The 10666-nt window shown below is 43.1% G+C and overlaps 2 protein-coding genes across 5 annotated transcripts; both read right to left on the bottom strand.

The window, feature by feature from the left end:
• Nucleotides 1–60: 60 nt before the first annotated feature.
• On the bottom strand, nucleotides 61–5867 carry acp6 (acid phosphatase 6, lysophosphatidic). 3 transcript variants are annotated; one of them, XM_085375306.1, is made up of 12 exons: nucleotides 5831–5867; nucleotides 5347–5407; nucleotides 4707–4932; nucleotides 4489–4617; nucleotides 3804–3934; nucleotides 3548–3627; nucleotides 3356–3443; nucleotides 3051–3183; nucleotides 2518–2618; nucleotides 2313–2441; nucleotides 2071–2236; nucleotides 61–1970 (listed from the first exon to the last, which is right to left on the bottom strand). In XM_085375306.1, the coding sequence occupies exons 1-12, from the start codon at nucleotides 5865–5867 to the stop codon at nucleotides 1836–1838; spliced, it is 1416 nt and encodes a 471-aa protein (XP_085231432.1). In that variant the 3' UTR covers nucleotides 61–1835. The 3 variants fall into 3 exon arrangements, with proteins under 3 accessions (XP_085231432.1, XP_085231430.1, XP_085231431.1); XM_085375304.1 differs by having other exon boundaries at nucleotides 2313–2405; nucleotides 5338–5407; nucleotides 5814–5865; XM_085375305.1 differs by lacking the exon at nucleotides 5831–5867 and having other exon boundaries at nucleotides 2313–2405; nucleotides 5338–5643.
• Nucleotides 5868–9047: 3180 nt separating this feature from the next.
• LOC146616112 (gap junction alpha-5 protein-like) lies at nucleotides 9048–10199 on the bottom strand. 2 transcript variants are annotated; one of them, XM_085375309.1, is made up of 2 exons: nucleotides 9435–10199; nucleotides 9048–9404 (listed from the first exon to the last, which is right to left on the bottom strand). In XM_085375309.1, the coding sequence occupies exons 1-2, from the start codon at nucleotides 10197–10199 to the stop codon at nucleotides 9048–9050; spliced, it is 1122 nt and encodes a 373-aa protein (XP_085231435.1). The 2 variants fall into 2 exon arrangements, with proteins under 2 accessions (XP_085231435.1, XP_085231433.1); XM_085375307.1 differs by having other exon boundaries at nucleotides 9048–10199.
• Nucleotides 10200–10666: the final 467 nt, after the last annotated feature.

The following is a 10666-nucleotide window of genomic DNA, read 5'->3' as shown; positions in this document are numbered from 1 at the left end:
AGGGGGGAGAAGAAAAAAAAAAGACTCCATATTGATTAAAATCTGTATTCATGTCACACCAAACCAAAATAAATCTTTACATTTTGAGTGGCAGGTCATGGGAACCTCCCACAGATGAGGTACAACGTGTGTTTCTGGAACAGCGCAACGCTTGGGTCCGTGTGATTCAAGCATGCATTGCACTGTGGTCTCACAAGGAGGCAAAATGTTGCATTCAAAACATGTAGCAGAATAAGTGTTCTAACACAGTCTCTACTCCACACCTTTCTAAACACTTGATCCAGTACATTAAACTATACTTCCCTGAAGAATGATCGAACCGTATATGATGAATACAGTTGGGAGCGCAACTGATTTGATGGAATAATTTAATCAGCAATCAGACACAGGCCACATAATACAAACCTGTCCATATATCAGTGTGATGCATAACTGCAGTAGTTGTTTAAAAGTGTAAAGGAAAGGTTGAGAATGCTGTTGGAGATGTTAACAAACACCACCCCAAAAAGAGGAAAAACAACAAATTTATCCTATGAATAAATATCAATGCTAGACTAAAGCCTGATGTAATACATTCCAATGTGCCATAAAGGCCTCATTTCTAAGTTAATTAAAAACACAAACCACATTTTACTGACTGAGATGTCCCCTAGTTGCAAAAAACATGATTTTCTTTGCAGCATTCACATATGCTTTATATTTTCCCAGTGCAGCAAATGCTTGCAACCATAAAGAATCCCAAACAAATGTAAACCTTACTCCTGTTCAGGTGAGTTACCAGTTTATTCTTAAAAACGAAGCTAATTGTGGGGTTAACAATTAGAAAGTATAAAATAACTTCAGCCTTAATCAGTAAGCTTAACTTGCATTCAAATATAAAGCATCTATCACACTCTTCCACTTTGCACTCAGCTGTTATTGAACTAATCGTTTAACTTAATTTTAAAGGTTCTATATATCGGGTTTTTCATATAGCAGCAAAAAGCTATTCATACAGATGTAGTGGAGTGATGATGATCTTAGCAGAGGACGAAGCTGCAAGCCTCCTGCGTGTTGTAAAATGAGTGTCTTTGTTCTTTGTTTTTGTAGCCACTGTGCGTTAGTGTATGAGTCCCTCCCTTTGAAAATGTTTGTCCTCCCTGCATTTATAAAGAGACAGAATGCAGTTCAGAGTATTCACATGGTGCCCCACCCCCACAAAGAGCACAAACAGAAGAGGCAGGGGAAGTCAAGGTAATGTTACTACAGTTTATGACATTACCAAGCGCAATAAAAGCACCCCATCAATTGTTAGTCCATCTAAGATGTCAAACAAAATCTGTGTTTTTTTTTTTATTTTTAAAAACACACATCCAATCTGAATGCAGGACAAAAAATATGGGAAAAGTGCCGCTGATGGTGGGTGGGCATGCAGCATATCACAGCCATTTAATGGCTTTTACTGTGTTTGCATAGAGTGATGGTCGGGGCTGGATGCTTTTTGTTGGCTCATGTGTGCACAACCTTTCTGTTTGTAAATGAATTGCAGAGAGAAAGGGGGTGGGGGGGTGATTGCTTTGGTCTTAAGATGCCAGTGCTCTAGTGCACCATTCAGTGCTTCAAAATGTCATTTATAGCACCTTTAATGCGATTGCCATGGTAACAAGATGATGTTGACTCCTGAAAGCAAGCGGTGTAACCCGAAAGCTCTACAAAAGTGGCTGTACTCCAGCGTGCTCTGACAGTGAGATGATAATGACTGATGCCGGCTGGATGGAGAGAGGACTGAGGATGTTAAAAAGGCATGATGCGTGCTGGCTGTCAGCGGTGTGCCGATGCGAAGGCTTGCTCAAGGTTCAGGGTTCGGTCGGGCCTACGGTTCTGTTGCAGTGCGAGTGGTAGTCTTCAGGGCTCAGCGAGTACGTGGAGAGGACCCGTTTGAACTCCTCCAAGGGGCAGTAGACTGCACTACAACCCCCAATGAGTTGATCCTGCAGAAAGAAAAAGTAACTTGAGGTTATAGAAAGAAAAAAAAAAAATGCAATTTTTTTTTTGTTTTTGCTCATCCTGCGACACATTCTCAGCTCCTACCTCGCCTACATATGACACTTTAACAAAGGCCTCATTAGTTTTCCGGTTCTGGTGCAGCTCCACAGTGAGATCAGCGGCATACGGTGGCCATCTCATGTCAAAAATCCCCAAAGCCAAGAGACAAGGAATCAGAGTGGTGTCATGTGCGGAGTACAAAAACACCTTCCTGTTCGAGAGAGCATTTCAAGAGTGAAGCATTTGAAGACCAACCACAGTTATGTGTGAAATAATGCGCATCCAACCTGCTTGGCTCTGATGAGGTGCCCTGTAGTTTCTCCTCGATGTTGTCCACCAACATGTGCAAGAGAGGTCCCACAGACAGCTGCAAGCTCTCTCTGCCACAGACAGCAAGAGAAAGGCAGCCTGTGAAGCTGAATGCACAAGTGGTAAATCTCAATCTGGCCTTTTAGATAAGCCCCTGGGACTGGTGACTTTGGTTAATCTGACCTCTTGCTGGGCTCGAAGATATGGCACATCATATCCACGGCTCTTTGCTCCACTTTATCCCTCCAGGTGTCGAGCACTTGAGGGCAGGGCAGGCCGTGTGTCTGTTAATGCAAAGGAACAAGTCGCAAGTCTTCAAATAACTCCGTATAATTTCTGTTTAAATAGCATGAAGCTAAATGCATTGATTTCATTTGTCTGTGAGAATTAAATGACAACAGATAGACATCGACACCACCGCTGACTTTGACTAGTGAGAACCCTCCAGAAAAACTGCGGCTTCCTACTCATTAAATGTGATTTCACCCTCTATTGTGACACATGGACACATGCTGTCAATCTTAATATCTGGGTTAATATCAGGCTGGATCTCAAGAAGATTAATGAACTCTGATGCTGAGTTTCATCTTACATAAGGAGCAGCTTGCGAGGTTGCGGCTTCCTGGCCACGTCTTTACAGTAAATCCTATGTAATTCTGATAGCTTGTGGCAAGAGCTGGCAAAAAGTCACATAAATCACAATGTGGCAGTGTCACCTCTCTGGCAACCATGTCATCCCTAATGAGGAAGAAGTCAACTTTCTGGTGAGCAGCAATCCCCAGCTCGCTCTGGATGCTCTGCAGGTCTGCCGCGATGTCTGGCAGAGTGGTCGACTCTGCCCAGCGGTGGCTGCAAAGAACACACGCGGTGTCAGCCACAAAACACAGATACACCGTGACAACCTGTCACAGGCGCCTCAACTCTGCTCATAATGTTTCCACAGCACATTATTTCAAGGCTCCAGTAGGATGGTTTAGGCTTGATGGGACTCTATTGCTAGGAAAACACACTCTCTTCATACCCGCAAAGGATTTTAAGCATCTTGCATCCGTGATAGTTAGGATACAGGATTTCAGATTCGGCCTCCGATGTTAAAATAGGCACAATTGCTGCAAGTAGAACAGGAAATTGCAAAATAAATGAAAAATTAAATAAACAGATGAGATGAGACAGAAAAATGGGATAAGTAACATACTGCACATCTCCGCTCTACCTTTTTGTTTTTGCTGGAAGAGCCCTGCAACCAGGCACTTGGCAGACTCAATGGTCCTCACAATATTAGTGGAGCGCACGCTAGAAATAAGGAGGAAAAAAATAGGTCATGGAAGGCACCCAGTTCTAAAATAGTAAAAGCATTTAAACTCATATCCTTTGTACTTGCACTCATAAACCCAATCTATCAAAATGTCAGAGCACAGATATGAGGGTTTTTTTTCTCCTTGCTCCTCATTATGATTTGGACCACTTACTAGACCTCAGCTGGGTTAAATGTGGAGGTAAGGAAATCGCTTTCTTCAATGTATCTCCCCCTTAGTCTTTTGCCCAACTCATACAGCTGCTGCATGCCCAGTGTGGTCAGCTGACCAGGGAATGTGCCACCCTGCCAAACACAACAAACAGGATCAGGTTATATACCCACAGATGTGGCCGGGCAGACACACACCTGTGATCACATGCAGGAATCCGGGCTGGATGTGGTACAAGAATGGCCGGAGTCCATATTGGGGGATTTAGTTTTCTAAGCTAAATCCAGTGAAGTTAAACCTCTTTAGCAAAGCAGCTCTCAGCACAGGAAAGTAACAGCTCCACGGACACTGTGACCGGACACGATATGTCAATAGGAAGCTCTACGTACAGTTCAGCGGCGAGTGAGTGAGCTCAGGCCAGTGATGTCTGTAGTGGCACCTTTAAGCCACTAGATGGAGAAAAACTACATGAATTGAGGAGAGTAACAAGTGTGCTACACACATAAGGTCTATGGAAAGCCCAGAAGAAATGTGTTCAGACATTAACTTTGTCATACCACTAAAAGCAAAGCAGCATTATTAGATTTATTCCATCATTTTCATAGTGAGAGTCAAAGTCAACTAAGCCAGATGACAGCCAGCAGCCACATCACACCTATTTAAAAAAACAAAAAAGACAATGACTCACACTAAGTATGTTTTTCCGATAGCTGTCTTCTATAGGAGCCGGGGGCCTGGGGCCACCCTGAAGATCTGTCACTACATAGTCGATGCTGGTGTGCGGCGGTGGCTCCAAAAGCGTTGGCACCCACTGGGCCTTTGTTGAAAAAAAGAATTTGCAGTTTTTTTTCCATGTGTGAAACATCATTTTCTACAAAACATGCTCTTAACGGAAGACAGTTTTACCTCCATAATATCAGGTATTGACTTTAGGGGCGTTCGGGCGCCGTGCCGGAACAAGATCTGGACCAGCTTTAGCTCGTAAGGGGAATCAGCGTTCGTGTCAGCAAGGTTGGAACCCGTAGCAGCCTTTTCCGGTTTAGTCTTCTGCTGTGACCACAGCATCGAGCCAAACGCCACGGACACCGACCCTAACGCAGCCGCTCCGCCCCAAAGTCCCTTCATGGCTGTGCTGTGAACAAAAGACACCAGCTGTCACCACAGAGCCACTGAGAGTGAGATAAAGCATATGCACAGGATCGAAACAGTCTGTGTCCCTTACATAAGAGATCGATTAGAAAGTTGGAATTTGATCTAAAAACTATTAAAGCTTCCAAGTGCATGGTTTTAAGAGACTATGAAAACATACAAACATCCATTTAAAACTCTTTTAAACTAAATTATTTGGACATTCTGTTTGAACAACATCAGTTAATCAGCAGTCACAAATCCTCATCAGTCTTTCAATACAAAACTGTGAAAACTCAAAGGATTTCAAATAAACAAGACAAGAAAAGCAGCAAAAGCCTCACATTTAAAAAGCCTTTGTTAGGCCATTAAAATCAGTCTAACAGCTGCTTCTGCTCTTTTCACTAACCTGTGTTACCTGGCACAGTTAGACCTCCTGTCACGGTCAGGGATGTCAGAGATGATGATGGTGTGGCCAACTGTAACACACTGAGTAAAGCGGAAGTTGTTACTACAGACAGAAGCGTGAGTGTAGAGAATCAACGTTAAAAAAAAAGATGACGGTTTCTGATGGTGCAACACTGGTGCAATGAGCTCCCCAGGATGTGACGTTTTCCTCATTAAATATTTATTTTTTTGTAACACTATCTACTTCTGCTATAAAACTCAGATTATTAGCATTTCAACAGCACAGGGCACAGGTTAGGCAACAGGAACTCAGTGAAACACGTTACGAAAACAGAGCTAACCGAGGTGAACTCTAAACTAGCGAGGTGCAGCAGAGGGTAAAGTCCCTGCTGTCAGCCTCGATGCCAGTATCACCAAGGAAGATCACTGCTACCACACAGCCACGGCATTACCTACAGATACAGAATAAAGTGTTACCCTCGATTAAAACATACACGGCGTCCGGGAGATGACAAAATTCACTTCAGTCATTCAGCAACTAAGTTTCCACCAGTACAGAGGCGCAAGTCATGTCGGTAACTGTAGGCCGGCAAATAATGCTTCAGAATAGAAGAAAATGAGAGAGAGGTGAAGATTAAACTACATTTCCCGACATCCCCTCGGAGTACTGCCGCTCTTCTGTTTTTGTTTGGAGACTTGAAGGGGAGAACACCACCAAAGTACGCTACTCCCCTCTACAGGAAGAAACTGTATCTGCATTTCGAACTAAGAGGATTTGTTACTTTAATCTATTTTATAAAGTTATAGATCAAATATATTCGAATTTGGACAATTTGTTTATCCAAAAGCGAGGATTTTCTGGGCTTTTTTTGTTGTTGTAATCTTTAATTGCAAATGTACACTACTGTGCAAAAGTCTTGAGCAACCCAAGACAATTCTTTTTAAAAATTATAACTTGAGATAAAAATGGATATGCAGTACAGTTTGTGGAGTTCAGACAAGCTTGAAAGTCAATATTTGCTATGACCACCTTTGTTCTAAAGCACAGCCTGAACTTCCCGAGACAAGGTTTTCAGTCTACTTCTTGCGTAATTTGGCGTACCTCAGCACCTTCTCTCTGTTTCCCTTCCTTAAAAGCAGCTTCTTGACAGTCACCCTTTCACTGAGAGCATTTTTGATGAAGCTACAGTGAACAGTAGATGAATAAAAAAGGGCCAGATGCATACTTCAGGTCCTGCGGCAGGGCTTTGCTGGAGTTTTTTCTTGGTCAGTTGCAGGAAAATTAATGAAAAAAGCCTGGAGTTTTGTTGCTTAAGACTATTTAGAAAAAATTATAAGAATGTTCAGGTCCTTAAGGAAAATGTAAAGAAGAGGGCTGACCCTGATCTGGATCTCAGCCGTCTTATGGCACAAACGTACTTATTCTATGTGTGTTATATCAACAAGTTTAGCTGTTTTTATTTTAGTAAAAGATATTAATACTTGTCTGAATTTCCCCCCAGTTTTTCCTTCTAACTACAGCATGTAAATCTATTAAATTAAATTTCCAAAAGTCTTAAGCAGAGCTGCAGAAAAAAAACAAGAAACATGCCCCATTTATATTTATATAAGATCTTTAAAAAGAAGACTTTTTTTCAGGAATTAACTTTTTAAAAAAAAAGACGTGAGTCACGCATTCACGTAGAGATACCTAACGCATGACTTGCTCACGAATTCCAGTCACACTGAAGGGACCTTCATCTTCCATGTTGCCAGAGTCCTCTTAATCATTACTGAATCATAACTCAAGTAAAGCAAAATCTCCTTGAGCTTACTCTTGTTTGGAAAGAGGTCTTAAAAGGACACCAATTGGAAAAGATATATAACACTTAATAGTTTTCACTGTAGAGTAACTTATAAACTTCCTTGTAGGTTTTACATTTGTATTAATTTTAGTTTGATGCTTAGTCTCGTGTTTGTCTTTCTTTAATGTATGACCATTTATATCCTTTTAAGCTGATTCTGGTTCTTGCACAATTTTCAAACTATTTTTTAAAAATGAATCCTTTAGAAAAGAAGACAGGAAAACATTTTATTAAGCAGCAAATGTGCTATCACCATCCTGGTCTAACTCAGAATACACAAATATCTCTGTGAAGCTCAATCTCAGAAAGCTCTGAGGTTCCACAGAAATAAAAATAATACAAAAGCAACAAGGATTTTCCAATTCAGCTTCAGCATGTGGCAGATTAAGCTGGATACCAGACCTCAGCATCCTGGCAGAAATGGCGAGACAGTCTCTGTTTGTGTAAACATTGCTTATCTTCCACAATCTGTCTCCTGCAGGTCCTTTGTGAGGACGGCAAACAGAAAGTCGCTGCAGCAATGGTACAGTGATTCAGAAATGCTGGAGACTCTTCATCTTTGTTCGGATCTGGAAATTGCATCACTTTGTCTTGATTTCAGCATTTCTGCATTGAGCACGTTATTTAAATGGTAGTTGTTCTAAATGTTCATCTTGTGCAATTCTAACAGTTTAGTGTGTGCATATTTACATATACTAAAGTCTTTCTATGTTCATACGACAGACAAATCAAAGGCAAGTGTTGTACGGCACTGAATAAATCACACGCTGAGAACAACAGAGCAGATTGTACAGCTGATGATTTATTTATTTGTTGTGGGTTTGCGATGACAGTTATTGCATAAATGTGTGTGTGAAATAACCAAAGACTGCAGTGGATGTACAGCAGGATGGACAGTTCTTCAAATATTATGCTATGTTTATGTACATATACATGTATATATTTTTAAAAAATCATCTTCCACTTGTAAAGACGTATATTCACAACATGGTTATGAACTACCCGCACAGTTACTGTGCTACAAGAACAATACATTCAAAGACACCAACCGACTCACACACTTCTTAGGAACACACTTTTAACACAATGGCTCCGGGAGAGAAAGGGGGAAACGCTAGTGCATTGTTGCCACCTAGTGGCTGAATCCATTCATAACAACATCCAAGCAGGACCGCTTGCTTTTTCTTTGAGGGACCTTCAAAAAGAAAATCCTGTAAAAGGCTACATTCTCTCATTTCTGTGCACAGAAGACTTCTGACTAGTATAGGACTGACTTCACTGACAGGCTTTGAGATTGCAGTTAGGTTTTTATGTTTGCCTGCAGGTATAGTGCAATCAGGTCAACAAGTGGTTCAAATGACAGTCTCTACCACGGCTTTTAAATAATTACAAAAACAATGTCATAAGGAAATAGATATTTCTGACGCTTGATAAGGCACTTTATCGAAGAGCTTCACAGTTTCTACCATACTGCGATCTTGTCTATTTATTGCAAATCTTTTTTTCTTTTTTTTTTGCATTTGTGTGTGACAAAAATCAGCTAATCTGTAGTTAACTGGTTTAAAATGAAAGGACTCTCTACTCCTAATGTGCAATAGTCAGGTGTCAAACCTGTTACTCTGTTCTCATTATTCTCCTTTACAGCTTGTTTTGCAGTTTTTCTTTAGAGCTCTAGGACACAAAGCTCACACAAGTCAAGTTCACATTATCCACTCATCACATGTGCTCAAGTGTCAGGCCTTGGTGCTACAGTTCATAGTTAGCCTCAGCTCATGCCTCCATCACAGAGATCTATCTCCCAGACACACATTTCTTCCGAAGGTCCAGCCCTTCTTCCTCTCTTCCTCATCCACCACACTTTGTGAATTTATACTGCCAGGTCATCTTGGCGAGCCCTGCTGCTGGTCCCGCTGGTCTTGCTCAGGCGCCGTTTGTCCTTCAAGTACACTGAGTGTAGCAGAGGCAATGGCGAGCAGTTATTGGGCAGGCCTGTTGGTACCTGGTTGTATCTCATCCTGAGGAAGTCTTCATCATCCTCCAGGTTGTCGCAGCTACGATGTCGCTCAGTTGCCAGATTGGCTGAGTTCTGCTGCAGCGCCATTCTGGTGTTGAAGGGATGAGAGGCCATGGAGGTCATGCGGTTTATGGAGGCGGGGGCTGTCAGGCACTGGTTGAAGTCAGGAGGTGGGGTGCAGGAGACTGAGGGTTGTGGTGAGGTGTTGGACTCCAAGGCTGCAGACACCGCTACCGTCACAGCTCTCTGCTTGCTCTTTTGCATCATCTTTTTGTGTATGCACCTCTTGATGCTCTTCCAGCCGAGATGGTAGAGCTCCAACACAGAGAGCAGCAGAGAAACGCCGGCCACCACCAGCATGAAGACGATGAAGACATTCTTCTCCGTGGGCCGTGACATGTAGCAGTTAACCGGATTGGGACAGGGCAATTCCTTGCATAGGTACAACGCATCGAGGAACACCCCATAGATAAGATACTGCACCACAATGAAAGTCACCTCCATCATTGTACGGATTAAAATGCTCAGGACGTAGGTCCGCAGCAGCGCCCCTTTTAGGCGAACTCTGCCACTCCCGTCAGCAACCACCTCCTTTCCGCTCTCCTTCTGCTGGAGGTACTCCTTCTCCCCCTCCAGGTCTCCTCCCTCTTCACCTCTCGCCTCTCTCTCCTCCTGCTCCCTCTTTCGCCGCTTCTCCTCCCTGCGCACTGTGTGCATGGCGTGGCCCATATAGATGAGGGAGGGCGTAGAGACAAAGACAATCTGCAGCACCCAGTAGCGGATGTGTGCAATGGGGAAGGCCCTGTCGTAGCACACATTGGTGCAACCTGGTTGCTGGGTGTCACAGAGGAAATCGCTCTGCTCGTCCCCCCACGAGGACTCTGCCGCCGTGCCCAGCACCAGGATACGAAAGATGAAGAGGATGGTGAGCCAAATCTTTCCGACCGAAGTGGAGTGTTCCTGGACTTCCTCTAGGAAATTCCCCAGGAGGGTCCAGTCCCCCATCACTACTCACGGTCTGGGCGCACACCTGAAGCACAAAGAGCTGGTAGGAACAACGGGGAAGGTGAAAAGAGGGTGCACCGGAGGGGGAAAGGGGGAGTTTCTGAGGTGGAGGATGAATAGAGTGGAAGAGGAGGGGGAAAAGGGGAAAAGAGAAATACAAGCAGACAATCAGTGACAGCTGTAGGTCATCTGCATTCCCGCTGATGGGAATGACCTGGTGTATGAGTGGCATTGTGTGGCACAAAAATAGCCTCTCTGCCTGTGAATCGCTTTAGGGCTGGATACTGTCACATGAGAACAGCCATTTTTTCCCCTGAGAGACAGACGGAGGAGAAGAAATTTGGTAGCCATGTAAAAGAAAATAATAATATTATTATTAAACATTAGATTATGTGTGTTTACATTCCCTCTTGTCCTGTTCCAAATTATTAAAACAGATTAAATTACAGAAAGCGAAACACACCTCC

This window comes from Diplotaxodon limnothrissa, linkage group LG16, assembly GCF_057381915.1.
Source record: "Diplotaxodon limnothrissa isolate DT_005_m linkage group LG16, D_limnothrissa_male_GT1.1, whole genome shotgun sequence".
Taxonomy (NCBI): domain Eukaryota; kingdom Metazoa; phylum Chordata; class Actinopteri; order Cichliformes; family Cichlidae; genus Diplotaxodon; species Diplotaxodon limnothrissa.
Note: the sequence above shows the minus strand (reverse complement) of the source record. Positions and strands in the feature narration are given on the sequence as shown.

Bases quoted from the DNA above. Each gene is read 5' to 3' on its own strand.
- acp6 (XM_085375306.1), bottom strand. From the start codon at position 5,867: ATGACTGAAGTGAATTTTGTCATCTCCCGGACGCCGT. The intron at 3,935-4,488 runs GTGAGTCATTGT...TGTGTTTGGCAG, and splicing joins ATCGGAAAAACATACTTAGT to GGTGGCACATTCCCTGGTCA. The intron at 2,619-3,050 runs GTGACACTGCCA...TTGCATTAACAG, and splicing joins ATGACATGGTTGCCAGAGAG to ACACACGGCCTGCCCTGCCC.
- LOC146616112 (XM_085375307.1), bottom strand. From the start codon at position 10,199: ATGGGGGACTGGACCCTCCTGGGGAATTTCCTAGAGGAAGTCCAGGAA.